Raw genomic sequence first — 16,267 nt, 5'->3', positions numbered from 1 at the left:
GTTTCATTGGATCGACTGTAACCTCTCGCCGCGAGATGGCTCCGGCTCCTTCTCGCCACTGCTCCTTCTGTCCCATTGTTTTTCCAACGTCTCTTTTGTGGGATCAGCCTCCTCTGTCAACAAGTGACCAACCAGTGAGTGTATTTTCCTCCCACTCTTGTAGTTCACACAACATGAAGAGAAATCCACCTTTCAAGTCCGACAGTCAATATGCTGTTTTCTAATATATTATTTACTGCCCATGGGCTGTATATCAGAATGCGCTGAACAACTGTTTTGGATTTCGCAGTCATAATCTTGTAGGGAGAAAATCACAGAGCCAGATGTCTGGCCCCCTCCGCTTTACAGCGTTTATGTTTTCCTCTGAGTTTATGTAAAATTCATCCTTCCCCCTGTTTTATTTATTCCCCCCGTTTTCACAGACTCAACAATTAGTCAATTCCCAATCAACAAGAGAAAAGAAATTGCTTTTAATTACTTTTGATAAATGACAAATTGTGTTGGCACGGCTCCCCGCAAACGCTTAATCAGGTGCGGGGCGGGGACGTGGGGCGGGCACCGAGGAGAAGGGATTTCTGCTGGGATGAAATCAATGCGCTCGCTCCGCGGTTCATCGGCCGGGCTTCTGGGCGACCGCCAAACCAGAAGCCTGCGAAGATACACGACGTCAGCAGAATCAAAAAAGCAGCCGCCGTATGAGAACGGCCACACATTCAGGCATAAACATGCTGCAACGCTTAGAGGAATATACGTGCTGCGGAACAGCCATCGTGATGTTTGCTCGCAAGATTAAAATACAAAAACCAATACTGTGCATGTTCGCTGTCGACGCAGTGAGGTTGTCGGGTTCGTTTTTTTTAATACGCAAGGTGGAACAGTGGCCAATGGATGAAGTGTTTTCAAGAAGTAGTTGTAGTATAATTTGCACATTAATCCTCCTAATGTTGTTCTTGCGTTTCTGTTTTGTGTACAGATTAAGATCGACCGATGGTGGCGCGCGCACACACACACACACACACAACCATCTGTATCAATGTGACGATGGTGTCTCCATCTACCTCTTAAAGGGGCAGTAAGCGATTCCAGAGCAATACACGTTTCTTAAGATCTGCAAATCTTTCCTCCCCGTCCGTTAGCCATCGCTTTTGTGTGTGTGCTCTGGAAAAAATCTGTGCTTTTCGGCGCGGCCCAGGAATCTCCGTAAATCCAAAACTAAAAGAGTACACGTGTACTCGCTTTACACAATGTCGCAAAAGCCCAAAAAATCCTGCGGCAAAACTTGCACGGGTAACTGGTGAGTAAATTGGCTCCCGCAACATCGCATCGCGCTGCACCATCGTCGGCATTCTTACCGACTTTGAAAACTCCCCACAGCTTCGTGTTTTTCAGGGGATAATGAAGCACTTTGTTTCTCTCTTCCACTGGACATTGGCATATCGTGTTTCCGTGCCCTGCACCCGTGTGGCCTGAGAGGTGCACACGCCTCGAGCTACTCCTTCAGAGGTCTGTGCTGTAGCAAAGGTCAAAGGTCATCCAGACGCCAACACAGCAGAAGAGTGAAAACCAAATGAGCACATTTCTGAAAGTGATAAAACTGTACGACGTTACAGTACAAATGCGAGGACGTCCACATTGTGTATCTCATGGCTCTGGAGTAAACAGCGTTTTCTGCCATTGGGTTCGTTTTCTCCTCAACAGCTGTACGACCTCTTTCTGCTGCGGACGGCGTTTTAACAACCCGTCGTCCTTGTTTGTGTGTGTTTCTCCTCCGCAGGGTTCTTCAGTCCCTGTGGCAGCAGCAGCGAGTCGAGTGACCCAGCCTCAGCCAGACCGGCTTCACCTGTACATGGAGACCCCCAGCTGGGCAGGTCAGCCTCTAAAACAAACCCCCCTCATGTCTGTTTGTTGTGTACCTCTGTGTGCCCTAACGCACAACTGCGCTCCCACGTTCGGCTCCGCTTTGCTTCGACTGAGCCGCGGTTCGGTTCTTGTTTCGCTTCGCACTGCCTCAGTTAATATTTCTATGTTTTTATGACTCACCCTTTCTGTCCAAATTCACAAAACCTCATTAACACAAAAAGATCACAACCAGGTATATGGATATGAATTGATCTGTGACGACTTTTCACCTGAAAAACCAATTTTGATGTTTCATCCGTAAGAAATTTAAAGTTTTCCAGAGCAGCAAACCAAATTTCTTTCGTGAAACATACATGAGTGTAGAAGACAAACTGTCAATCAAATGTAGTGCAGCGGGTCCTGTTACACTACGCGTTAGTGGCAGAACATGATCTTCTGTCAGTTCCTTCAAACACGACGACAAATGGTATCAATTTGTTGTTGTGGTTGTTCTGCTGCTTCCTACTTCCTGGTTAACTAAGGGTTTCGAGAGAGACGACTTGGTGGTGGTTGTTGGCTGCAGTCGTGTCGGGCGTGGTCCGAGGCGCACCGCTGCTTTTCAGCCTCGTATGAAAATTCCCGTTTAAAGTCACGACCTCGGACGAACCCACGGAAAGAGGCACCGGCCCTGGTTTTCCGTGCTGCTTCAGCCTTTCGCGGTCACAACTCACACGGCTGCTTCATTCACCCGGGAGGTGTGACTTTTGATAACAAAGAGTGATTATCCGTGTGGCCCCTGTTCTTCCCCCTTGGCCTCGCACCAGAAGCCAAACCGCTCCAGAGTTTTTGGGGAAAACGGCTTCACGCCTCCCTCTCGCTGCAATAAAGTCGGCGTGCGTGCACGCCTATACTCTCCCCTATCCGGCCATATTGCGGCTAATGGTGTGCTGGTTAAGTAGCGGAAGACTAGAGAAAGACTCTTATCCATATGCCTGAGAGCCCAGGAGCCAGTGTGAGCTCCCCCCCCCCCCCCCCCAGATGGAGCCCTCTGCCTCCCCACCCATCCTCCACGGAGCCATAGAGCAGGTGGCAGTGAGGATCAATGGTCCTCCGCCATTACCTCTTTCTCCACTTCACATCTCCAGCCTCATCTCCAGGGGGGTGGGGGGGGGGGGGGACCGCGGCGCATGCGGCGCGTCTTGCTGCAGCACACCGGGAGAGATAGGGACGTTTTCCATTAGTCTAATTGCTCGGTTATAGTTCTATATTATTGCCGTGATCACCACTGTGGCTCGGTAATGACGGACCTCCCGTGCCCCCCACGTATAGCTGGTGGGTGTTATGTCTCCCTCGTCACCGCCCATTGGAACTCCGGTTGCGGCGGGGTGTAGGAGGAGGAGAGTGAGCTTAACAGAGGAGGAAACAGGAGGATAAACAGCTAGAAACAAAAAACTGAAAAAACTAAAAAAAGATGGGGAGAGGGAGAGAAAGTGCTCTTCAAATGTTTTGATGTAAGAGTTTAATCAAACGGCCTCGGCTATTTACATTCTCAACAGGTGCGGCGACGGCGTCGGGGCTGATTTATGGAATAAACACTGCGGGTTTCTAGTGCTCGTTCATTTGCCTCCTCTTTAAAAAAAAAAAAAGAGCAATATGGGGCTAATTTGCAATAATTTGCCGCCGCCGTGGCCACTGGTGAAGGAATGTTTATACAATCACGATATAATAAGGGAAAAATGAAAATGAGTTTTTCCCGCGGTTCAGGCCCCGTCACTCACGGACCCCTTTCGCTAAATGATAATTACATTCCTGGAGCGCAGTATTACATTTTTAACCCTCTTACGTGGACTTTGTTCGCTGGTAAACGGAGGGAGTATCATTTTCATTTTTAAGGCGACATGGCCCATTATTATTCCCACATCCGAGAGCTCCCTCAGTACAGTAGAAGCCCCCCCCCCATCAGCGATTACATGAGGAGGATTCCATCAGTCAGCAGATGAGGTGAGGATTATAATGAATTCATTTACCCTCAAAGACTCTCGCCTTTCTTCTTTCTGTTTATAATATCCCATTTGCATAGTGTAGTCTCTCGTGATGGAGACGCCGTGAAAAAAGCTGGAAGCTGCGACGGACTAATCGCTGCCGACCTGTGGCTCTCCCCCACAGGTCGGCACGTAATGGCTGCTTCCTGTTTGGGGTTTTGGTCTCGTACAGTGGGATTGTTAATGATCCTTTTGCTTTTCATTCCTTGGCCGTCGCCCTGTTTTTTTTCTTCTTCTTCTTTTTTAATATATTTTGTACAGGTGTGTGAGTATTGATCTTTGCCTTTGCTCCAGGGGGGAGTGTGCTTCACTTAAAAGGCCCCGCTCATGTAGCCGAGGCTTATTAAACAAATAGGGGCCAGGCAACAAGGCCACGCTCTCTTTGAATCATGGAGGACGAGTCGCCTTGTCTTCAAGCGCGGCATCTGATATGAAACGCTCGGCTAACAAGGGGTGTAATCTATTTTAATCAGATCATATTTTATGAAACAAGGAGAAGGTTGAACTTAAGCAAGAGAGAAAGATGGAGATTATGGCGCGGGAGCCGGGGATTGTATTTTGAAATTGGATGTGACGGCCGGGGGACCACGACTTGATTTTACATGCATGGCTTTATAATGAAGCAAACGCCAAATGGTCAGTTATGGTTAACTATAGTGGGGGGGGGGGGGAGCCGGAGCCGGAGCCACGCGGTAATGGGCGTTTAATGCAGGGCCCGTAACGCCTTGACAGCCTGCAGAGCGGAGAGTTGGAGTATGGAGGAAGGGGACGTGCATTAGAGAATCTGGGGCTGAAGCAAAGGTCTGTGTTTGTCTGCAAATTGCCAGGTTTGCCTGAGGATATAACAGGGGTCAGCGGCGGCGTGGAGTGTACACAGACACGAACACAACGGAGAAACACACTCGCTCAGGCGGGGGGACTCGCTAACTCGCTCAAATCTAGTGTCGCGCGGAGAGCGACTCGGCGCTGTCATCGCAATTCAGGCCATGATCCTTTTTATATATCTTTACACTGGCTGAGTTCATAGGCGAGTGTTTTCAATCAGTCTTTTTTTTTTTTTTTTTTTTGCTCTTGCGCCATAAATTGTTTCAGATCGTGTGACACTAGACTCGGTTATGAATATATGAATATATATACGCTCCAAAGACCTTAGGAAGCGCCCACTAGTCAGCCGGGGTAATGGATAGAGAGAGATTATATACTGCTCGGCGAAGCACCACTTGTTAGCAAAAGCTCTGCCCAGATTTTAATGATCATAAGGAAACATCTAACACCGAATGTCTGCCAACAAACACTGAGGAGCACATTCAATGTTTTTTAACGCAGGCCGATAGTGCGGTTGCACTTCCTCTTCGCTTCTGCGGTTATGGTAAATAATAATCAGAGAGATATTATACATATGCTCTGGAGGGGCTTCACTTGTAAGAACACCCCCCCCCCCTCTGGATTTCAGTGGCGATAACACTAGATCATCTTGAACAGAAAATGTCTGCCCACAACAATGTTAATATTCCAAATCTCTAAAGCTGACGGGGAACAACAAGGTTCCTGATCTTATTTCCAAAAAAAAGAAAGAATCCTGCACATGGATGGAGAGTTATGGTCCACTGCTCGGCGAGGCAGGACTCGTTAGAGGCCCGAGAAAAAAACAGACCCTCCAGATGTATTTGTCACCGTAGCAGGAGCAAAAGAAAAGCACTTAACAACTCCAATGTTAAAAGTTCAAAAATGACAAGTGCCATATTGTGTCGCTCCTTTTTCCCCCCTTTGTATCGTGTCGTGGTCGCTTCTCGAGGCCGCGCTTCCACCACCAGAGGGGTGATGAGGAAAAAGGGAGGAAGAGGAGCAGAGGGAAGAGGAGGAGGAGGAGGAGGAGGAAGAGGAGGAGGGGGGGGGGGGGGGGGTGCCTGCGTCTTTAAAAGCTAGATGGAGTGAGGGAGTGGGGCGGACGGGTGGCTGGCAGAATTGTGCTGACGGCAGGGCTTTGGTTCAGAGCATGCCCATTAGAGGGAGCCATAAATCCTGGGCTCTCTGGGCCGGGCTGTGTCAGCAGTCCACTGAATGAATTGATTTTAAACGCCACTGAAAAAAAGAGAAAGTGCAAGGGAGAGAGGGAGAGACAGAGGGAGGGGGAGAGGGAGCGAGTGACTATTTAATTCACCCTCCGCCATGAGCCCACACCCCCGTTCCACCCCGCTTCTCAATTCAGGACCGTCGTTGGAAAGAAAAAAAGGGGGGAGGAGAGAAAGTCTAGAAACACTGAAGCTGTCAGCGGCAACAAGCCCAGGGGCCGCGCGGCCTCTCTGCGCGTTTGATTTAAACGGGAATAGGAAGAAAAAAAACACACACACCCACAATACATAATCCCAAATTCCATACAGCATTTGTTCTCTCCCCCCCCCTCTAATTTCTCCCTCTCAGCCCCACTCCTTTTTACATCTCTGCAAGAGAAATGAGACATATCGTAAAAAAAAAAAGAAGAGGAGTGGGAAGGGAAAAGAAAAAGAGGAGGCGCCGCCGCATTTGAAATTCAAATGTGTAAGGATTTTGAAATTGATGTATGTGTTTATTCATTTACGAGCAGCATCCATGTGTGCATGCATTTATATATTATCAGCGGCAATGAAACGCTGCACAGAAAGCTCGCAGCCCATCTCCCCCCCCCCACACCTCTCCACCACCGTCGTCTTTGTCTCTTCTTCCAGCCGCGGCTGCAGCACAACAAAAAAATATGTCTGCAAATAGACAGTAAATCGTGCGTGAGGGCCAATTACCATCTGTCTGTATTCTTTTTCTTCACTGTTAACACATTTCGTACCTGGACCCAACTTTTCTTGTCTGTGTCACTTTCTTCCCACGGCCTCGCGCCTCTCTTCTCTCTGTGTGTACGATCCTGTTGGAGTGGCCGCGTGACCGTGGCGGAGGAGGAGTGCGAGCGTTGTGCTGCGTGGAAGAGAACCACGGCGTTACGGGACTCTGCCGGGGGCCGAGCCGAGCCGAGGACACCGCCCCCCTGTGTGAAGTACAGGGGGAGGGGGGGCGGGGGGCGTGTTTAACATGCAAATCACACACAAAAATAATTGCGTTAGAGTCGAACCCTGTAACACCCAGGGCCAATCGGAACTGAGACTAGAGGAAGGTTTTTAATCGTTTTTATTAAATCTTTTGGGGAAGAGGGGTTATGTCTGGGAATTGTCCACACTGTCGGACTGCCAGACTTTATCTTCTAGGGATGCAGCCTGTTTTTAACTGGGCCTGCTATACGTTGTGCGCCCGGTTATTTTCATGACAGGACCAAAAGACAAAAAAGATTGGCGGCCAGTTTACCGAGGCATATGTTTATATTGATGGCAGCTGGTATTCGTGAAGAAGTCACTGTTATCATCCCGCTGGAGTCCGTTTGTAGATGTTGGCCCGACATTCACCCTCTCTCAGCGGCTCAACCTCCACCAAACAAGAATGTCTCTTTAAAGCTGCACTGTGTAATATGTATAAGAACTTATTCACAGAAATAGAATATATTGTCCATAACTATGCGTTGATGTATGTATAATCAACTCTGATTGAGTGAAATATAGTAACATGAGGTGGACCCGACCTACGTGTGAGTCTCCATGTTTGCTACGTCGTGTTGAATCAAAATGGAGTCAGCGGTGCGCCACCATGAAGTGTCCCCTGTCGGTCGCTCAGTTGGTTGCGATTTGCAACTTTACCACCGGATGCCACTCAATTAAAACAGTTCAGATTCCTCTGAGCTTGAACCCAAACAATGAGCTAAAAGAGTGTAAAAGACTCATTTGAACCATTGGTATCGCACGTGTTTTGAAAAGTGGAACTTTAACTAACCAGATATGTTAGTTCATGAACATTACAACTTTGGAATCCTTCGTTCACAGAATCAATGCAACGCTACATGTTGATATCCAACATCCCTGCAGTGTCGGGGGGGGGGGCGAGAGGTTCAGTTGTTGGTGTTGACAGCATAGGAAGGGGGGGTGGGAGGTGGGAGGGGGTTACACGGGGCGGCGTCCTCTCTGGCTCATTACGCTGTTTAAAGAGCCGGCGCCGCCGAATCACCTGCCCGGCTCCACGCTTCAAACAGGCGCAGCCACCAGGGATCATACATCAACTTCTCCGTCAGTCCCCCCGGCCTCACTTCCCCCTGCACACACCAGTCTCACGCACGACCCACACGGCACGCGTGCAACAACGGATACCGCCGCTTGTCGGATAGCGCGCGTCACGCCCACCGCTACGAGACTAATAATAATAATAAATTAGTCACAGAACCAGCCTGTTGTTGTTTCGCAGGCGACCATGGATATAACTGAACGCTTCCTGCGGACGTGCAGCTCCATGTTCTTCAACGCATGTAAAAAAATAAAAATAAAGTACACTTCTTCATGCCTAATTATCCACGGGCGAAGGCACGAAGAGGAACTCGCAGCATATTACTGCCCAAGATTGTGGGGATATTTCACTTTGAAAGATGGCAAAAGCACACAGGACTAAGGGCAAGTTGGAGGGGGGGGGGGGCACACTGCCTCTACATCTTCCTTCCCTCATTTCAATTATGGCTGACTGGAGGCACGGCGCTGCCACCGTCCTCAAATAAAACTAAAATATATGATAAAGATGAAATATCTGGGCCCGGGAACCGCTCCGAGCCTCGAGCCATGTGAGGCGCAGATACTTCGCCGCGTAATTACAACATTTGCCAATATTTTTTTGAGGGGGTCTTCGACGTGGATGTGAGTGAACAGCGTTCGTGACACATGATAAAAAGCACATTTGCCACTTCCCTATGGATAACAGGAGACGTGCCTGCGTAGATCTCCCCCCCCGATGTGAATGTGTAGAATGGCGCGTGTTATTTTTAAGTAGCGAGATCATTACTCATGTGTGAGATGCGAGAGCTGAGAGAGGCGATGTGCTGTCACAACAGAGGAACGGCGAAGCATGTGGAGCGGCCCAAAAAAGATGTTGCCTGTTTCCAGTCGTGTGCAACGAGAAAGAAGAAGAAGACCCTGTGGACCGACACCTCCACCATCCAGACAGCCCTGTACGCAAATATGTATTTATTTATTTCTCTCTTTTCTTTCTAATAAGAGGACACGGGGCCGTGCTGTGAAGCATATTCTGTATTCAACTCATGTTTGCCCTTTTAAAACGCTGCCCTGCGCGAGCCCCCTACAGATGGAGGTGACGTGTAACGCGTCCGTGACGCCCCCCCCCCCCCCCGACAAGGTGGCTCTCCTCTGGTTCACAGATTCCCTCGGTGTCCTCGGCGCCTCCGGGGTCTGACCTCTTTGTTACGTCAGTGTTAATAGCGGCCCGGCGTGCCACGCGGGGTCAACGCGCCCCGTGCAGGCTTTCCCCTGGAATCCCCCCCCCCCCCCCCCCCCCCCCTCCTGCTAACACTGGGAGTGTTGCAATGAATGCAAATTGACAAGAGGATTTGCAATGAATGTAATCTATCTTAGCACATTTTTACATTACACCGCTAATTGCTTTGAGAGTACAGTCGCCGGGTTCAAGGGGCCCCCCGGTTTTGCTCGTCGAGCCGCGGCTCAGAACAACGCAAAACGATTTAGCGATTAAATTTGAGCAGAAAACACACACATGTTTATGAAACGTGTGATCTGGGACCTGACATGTCGACTCTCGGCGGAGTCGTGTCTTGTGTTATCTCTTTTATAAATCCTCTCGTACGGCTGCGGGGTAACAGCTCCGGTGTGGCCTTTAAACAGAAGTATTATTTAGTTTTCACTAGTCTCATCTTTTATTTCTTTTCTCTCTTTTTTGGGGGGAAATATTGATTTAAAATTAAAAAAAAAGTAAAAAGCTTTGAAGTCTATTCCCGATCATTTGAGATTTTGAAGTTGTGCAGCATTCAAAGAAAGGCATCCTTGTGTATATATTACACTACTGAAGAACACTACTCATTATTTTGTAGATTGATAACGTGTCATTACCTAGATCTCATCTCGCCCATCAAACGTGCAAAAAACAACTGAGGCCTGCTCCTCTTCCTCTGGCATGATTTACTGGACTCAGTCACTGGATCTCTTCAGACAGAAAAGAAATCGCAGGCTCCCTGTGTTGGGTTTTATGTTGTTGTTGTTGTTGGGGTTTTTTTTTTCTTCCTCTTTCTCTCAGACTGTTGAAGTCGCTCCATCACTTGCTTTTCAAAGTGCAGGAGGAAATGTTTTGCAGAGGGAAGAGCCTCTGCAGCAGAATCGAGATCAGGTTCTGACCCCCCCCGCCCCCCGTTCACTCGCCACAGTGTGTGTGTGTGTGTGTGTATGGGTGTGTGTGTGTGTGTGTGTGTGTGTGTGTGGGGGGGGATTCAATCACAAGTCTGCCCTGTGACCTGTGCTCCGAGAAACAAACGGCCGGCACAGTCTCCCAAGACCAAAAGCCATCAGAGGAGGAGGGCGGCTTCGTGTGCGAGCTGAATGGCGGCGCCCTTCCGAAAGCCTCCATCACAGGGAGGAGAAGAAAGAAGGGGGGAAAAAAAGAATTGTGAGTTGTCGCAGTGGAGAGTGACTAGCATGGCGGTACAATGATACATCGATGCGGCGAGCGCCTCGGACAGTGCAGTAAAAGTGCTGAGGTTGAAATTAAGCCGTTATCTCTGGCATGTATCACTGGGGAGGCAAGAGGCAGTGGTGCAAAGGCAGCAGCCTGTTTGCTTTACTGTTATTGCCTCTGCACATCCGTCCTCGTCTGACTCGCCCTCCTCCTTCACGTCCGCACATTTTAAATGCGCCTCTTAAGTTTGTTGATCTTTGATGTCGAGAAAAAACCGTCTCTTCCTGTTTGAAATGAAACATCAATCCTCTGAGGTTGGTTGTTTTTTTTCTTGTTTTTTTTTTTTCATTTTTTCATTTTCTATTTCATTAACAACTCGACGTGTAGCGTTTTAACATCAATAAAAACACCGCCACCGCCGTAGCAAGAAATTGCTGTAATTACCGGAAATAAACGAGGCCATCGCTGAGGAAATTGCTGCTCTTATCCGCGCTGAGTGCCGCGGTTAACTGTGTGGAGACCTAATTATTTCACATTCTTATTTACCCACAAAAAACTGAATTCATCGGAGTGTAATTCCAATATTCGCGAGCAGGTCAGAGTTTCATTCAAATGAAAGTTTTCTTGGAAAGTCGTAGTTTTGAACTCATCCTTGTCTCGCTGCATGATCAGAAACGCGTCAGTGTTTTGTCCCCCCGCTCTCTCCTCAGCTTCTCTCAATGAAAGCGTGCACACTGTACATGCCCGCCTGTGCTTTGTGTTTTGTGTGATCAGTGTCTCCTCGCGGCGAGAAGCAAAAGCAATTTGCATCGCGGGGTCGTTGACTCGTGCTCACATCCGCTCTCGACACGTTCTGCTTTTTCGTGAAATGTGTGAATGTTTTCGGTGAAGCCTGGAATGCGGAGCCTGACAAGGGGCAGTGTGCGATATTCAGAGGGGAGAGATTGTCTGGTGCTGGTCGTGGGCTCGAACCCGCGGCCCTCGGGTACGGGAGGCCGCCGCGCCAACGTGTCGGGGACGGAGGGTTCGCGACCTGCACGCACACAGACGGCCTTGAGGGAACGTTTGCTGAATTCAACGAAACTAAAATCCTCCTTCTCGGGTCGCCGATTGGATCGTGGTTCGGTTATTGTCAGTAAACAAGAACCCGTCGCGCTGCAAACCTGCAAATACTGTATCAATCAGCGAGGGAGACAGCTGGAACAGTGAGGGACGTCTCCCATCTTCAGTAAGAAGAAGAACAAGGCAAAGAAACTATTTCCAAAGATGCAAAGAACATCATAAAAAGTATCGCCGTGTTATTTCTAACTTTTTCGAACCACCAACACTTCCAGAGGCGCGGAGAGCCGCGGACTATAATGGTCTCATTTGTTTACAAGTGGGGGAAACAAATGCATCACAATTAATTTGACAATGATGTATTAATGTTCAAAAAATGCTGCACATAGCACCTTTGAGAGAAAAAAAAAACTCTATTTCAATGCATATTATCATAAAGGAGACAGTGAGTAATTTTCCGAAGGCACAACAATTGTGGGATGTGACGGAGCAAGATAACGGCAAAAGAAATCCACAGATTGGTCTGCGGCGACGGGGGCGGAGATAGCACCCTTCCACGTCTCGGACCTCGGCGTTTTCCGATCTTCTCAAAACACGAAGGGCCTTACGTCCCCCCGCACGTCCCCGCCCGTCCCCCCGCCCCCCCGGATCCTGAGATAAGTTTGCTCTTTAAAAGTTCAGGACGCCCGTATGTCATATTTGTCTGCCGCCGGCGCGGTGAGTGAAGGGGGACATGGGTGGAGGTGCCGGTTGCTGTCACGCCGCGCCCGACACCCCCGTGAGTAATCTGGCGCATGATAAACAGAGGGTCGAGGTGTCACGGGGAACACCGCGGCGACTGGCACCGGGGTAATTACTCTTCCCGCGCGGGTGCAAATCAAAATTTTTGAACCCTTTCTTTCTCCAATCATACTTGATGGATTGAGTGGAGGAGGGCGATCATCTGGTTCTTAGCAGGCTCACTGAGCGTGGTAGGCCTCCGTTGATTAATGATATCTGCTGCGAGTCACCAAAAGCGGAAATTAAGTATTTCTGTTTAAATGCAACATTTGTCTCCTTTGCTGGTGTTGAGAACGGCATTTGTCAGATTCCCCCGCGGCTCCGGAGCACGCCGGGAATTACACCCTATACTTACACATTTATGACGTTCAGTGTTCTGATTTTACACCTTGCAACCACGCGTCGCCCCTCTCACCCTCACAGCGTGTTGTGTATATGGAGTTGTTCACTATTTTTAGGAGCTCTCAGCTGTGTGACAGTTTAGGATTAAGCATATTGTAGTTTTCTTTTTGGGAGAGACAAGGAAATGACCTTGGCTTTATGAAAGGATTTGATTTCTGACGGCATTTCTGTCTGTGGCGGGAGGCGCGCCGGGGGGGGGGGGGTGTTCTGGTGGTTTTCTCTGGTTGAGTTGGGTTACCGTTTGTGCTGATGGCGAGCTCTGCCGCGCTGGAACAGAACCGACTCCGGCTCCCGAGGAGACTAATGGTTACAGGGCCTGGCCGGCGTCCAGTGCTGCCCCATCCACTGCCTCTCCCGTCGCTGGGATATCATTACCTCCAATGTGTTACATCAGACTCGCTTGGTCAGGCCCCTGAAACAGTCAATACTCCACAATTTAGAAAATCAGCCAAGTTTGCAGAAACAAAGAGGCAATATCGGAAATAAAGACGGATATATAATCTGACGCCAGGCATTTTTTCATGCCGGGTGAATTATTTGTTGTCCGGAAGGCGGGGAACGTGGAAGGCCTGTAGAGAGGGAGGAGGGGAAGGAGCCAGGGACCTGTCAGGGGTTAGACGAGGTGGTCAAACGGCCTGAATAAACGTGCAAATCACAGCGCCCCAAACCACTGACCCTCCCCGTCTCGTACAAGCAGCCTCTACTTTTTTTCCATCAGTGGAAATCTAATTGCTCGAAAAGCGATCAATGGAAACTAAATTGGTTTTGTGTGGAAGCGCGCGCGGAATAAGCACTGAGCTGTTTTAATGTGTGTTGGTTTTGCATCTTAAATCACGGTAATATTTGGAGCGCGGGGCCCCTCCGCTCTCCGGAGGGGGTAAACTTTGGTAGTGTCGAGACACCGGTGGGGGTGGGAGGCACTCAATCAAGCTCCTAATAAAAATCGCCGGGCTTAATTGTTTTCCCAAACTCGTAAATCGTCCGGCTTAATGGGTTAAATATTAACGCTCATACCAGGGTAGCGGCGTGCTTGTTTCAGAGAGCGGCTCGTCGTGGAGCTGCGACCACTGATAACCCTCCAGTGATCTGATATGACTAATCCCCTCTAATCCTTAATACACTCCTTAACATGGCCCTAACTGACAGCAGTCGATACGGGTGCACTGCTCCGTCTTATCGCTGATCTCTCTTTGTCTTTGTACACTCGCTGCAGCGGGATATTTGCCGTTCCGCTCGTCCCTTTTGACTGCGCATCGCTGGCACGAGTGTCACACGTTTCCCGCCGCGAGTGGTTCCCCATTGAGCGAACAAAGGGGTTGATCAGAGTTTTTTGAAAAATTGCGGCATTGACTCGCAGCAGGGGTTACCGAGGGGGGAGAGTCAAGAGCACGCTGGGGGGAGTGGTGGTAAAAGAGCCTACCGCAGTATCTGAAACTGCTGCTCCCCCCCCCCCCCCCCCCCCCCCAACCCCCCCCCAACCCTCCTCACGAGTCTCTTTCCCAGCGGACAGCTAGATGGACTGCACAGGAGGCCGGGATGTGGCTGGTGCCCCCGCCGATCGTGTAGCCTTACCCAGGAAAGAGCGGTCCCGGCAGGGTAATTTATTGACAGCATTGAGATGTGTTTCTGGCCAGGTGCTTCTCTCAGCCATCCCTCAGGTGCTTATCTATCAGTTATCAGTGCAGACAGAGCACAGACCCAGGTTGTATTTCTGTCTGCTATTGTAATTACATTGTAATTGATCCAAGGTTGTGCTGGGCAGTGCCCGTGCAGTAGCTCTGCAACGGGCTTTTCCTTTTTCCTTTGTTATCTGCAGAAGAACTACAGCATGGGGCGGGGAACGCTTCTCCATCCAGTGTCATTTCAATTTTTATAACATCCCTTTGAGGGCCGCACTTAATTATTGAACACGTATATCACACTTGCATCTCCTAATGCGATGGCTAGGAGCGGCTTCTCTCCGGCGTGGCGTTCCGATGTCACGTGGTCGTGATGATGATGATGATGATGATGATGATGATGATGATGCTGCTCGCTCAAACAATCCTCGTGATGTTAGCATGAGTCGCACAGACGGAAACTCCTCCCCCGTATCAAACTCGGCAGGGAACCCATTCCCGCAACGTGTCAACTTTGTTTTCATATTCAAGGCGGTCTTACTCTTTGGAACAACTTTACTTTGTCCGGTTCAAATCCGTAGCAGCACTGAGGCTCCTCCCACAAATTCTCCTTCTCCATAATGTTTCTTCCTCTCAGCTGTTCAACATGCCTGCGTAACAACTGTTTGACAGAATGCGGCCAAAGAGCACAAAAGACGCTCCAGGTTGACCGTTTGCTTCTAAGCACGTTCCCACGAACTAGACAAACCTGCTCGTGTTTTACAAAACCAAAAAGTGCTACTGTATATTCTGCATCTGCTTTTGGTGAACGTCATCATTACGTGTGTTGCATTCACCATGAACCTGACCTGACAGGGATACAGCCAGAAGGGACGAGCCCAGAGGACGATGTTTCATGTTATTTCATATACTGCAGGAAACAATAAGATATAAATATGAATAAATATATATATAGTTTGTTTTTAAGACTTCTGAAAGTCATTACAAAAAACACAGAGAAAAAGAAAAGTGGATTTGTTACCATATGCACATTTATAATCATTTTTAAAAAGCCTCCGACAGACAGAAATGCTCGGACGTCAATATCTGCTTTATTGGAATTAATGTTGATCCAGTAAGTCCCGCGCGTGTGCGCGCCGTCACTCTCGCAACAACAACAACAACAGCAACAACAAACGGCACGGTCCGCGTATCATTCCAATCACGCATATTAACCGGCCCTCGCCGCGCCCATCAATCTCCCCGCCCGCCATTTTGTAACCGATTCCGAAACTGATGTTCTAAACGATGTTTGAAAAATATCCCCCCCCCCCCCTTCCCTCCTGCATCAGCATTCTGAAGGCCCATCAGATGTTCTCCTCGCACACATCTGTGGGCCGCGACTCACCTCCGGGAAATTAGCAATCAACCTTTTACCAGCCAACACCTGTGTAAGGAGCACAACACCCCCCCTCCCTCCATGCAGCCGCTAATGTCAGGTCACACACCCCGCGCGGCCGTCCTGTTGAAAACGTTATTGTTATGTAGATAGTAATTTCACATTGCTAATCACTGTCGTGGCGTGTAATTTGCATGTCGGCCCCCGTCCGTGCAGCAGCCGGCGCCGCCGCCGCCTCGGAAGCGGCGCCGCAAACCGCCGGGGCGCTCGTCCGCGCCGCTGCAGCTCTCGCAGCGCTTGTGCAGTCTAATGTAAGTATGCACGCTCTCCCTCATGATCCCTCATTTATCATTTTGACACTGGCTACTTTTTTGAAGTGGAGAAAAATGTTGCAGTCAGCTCTTCCTTTGGTCTCCCGGAAAAAGAAGCAGAAAAAAAAAATGTGCGAATGAGCGTGCGACTACACGCGCGCGTATTCGAACTGCTGGTGGAAGATAGAGCCAATGAATGCGTGTGTGTGTGTGTGTGTGTGTGTGTGTGTGTGTGTGTGTGTGTGTGTGTGTGTGTGTGTGTGTGTGTGTGTGTGTGTGTGTGTGTGTGTGTGTGTGTGTGTG

General features: G+C 49.3%; 1 protein-coding gene across 2 annotated transcripts in view; it reads left to right on the top strand.

Annotated features, from left to right (window-relative positions):
- Nucleotides 1–16,267, top strand: part of LOC118289488 (RNA binding protein fox-1 homolog 3-like) — a 451,402-nt gene that overhangs the window by 270,327 nt on the left and 164,808 nt on the right. For both annotated transcript variants that reach the window (XM_035616538.2, XM_035616539.2), the window contains one exon: nucleotides 1,775–1,868. In XM_035616538.2, coding sequence (XP_035472431.1) covers nucleotides 1,847–1,868 — 22 coding nt within the window. In that variant the 5' untranslated portion in view covers nucleotides 1,775–1,846. The remainder of the gene's footprint in view (nucleotides 1–1,774; nucleotides 1,869–16,267) is intronic.

Source organism: Scophthalmus maximus, chromosome 17 (assembly GCF_022379125.1).
Source record: "Scophthalmus maximus strain ysfricsl-2021 chromosome 17, ASM2237912v1, whole genome shotgun sequence".
In the NCBI taxonomy this organism is placed as follows: Eukaryota; Metazoa; Chordata; class Actinopteri; order Pleuronectiformes; family Scophthalmidae; genus Scophthalmus; species Scophthalmus maximus.
The sequence above is the reverse complement of the archived record's forward strand: the minus strand, read 5'-3'. Positions and strand labels throughout refer to the sequence as shown.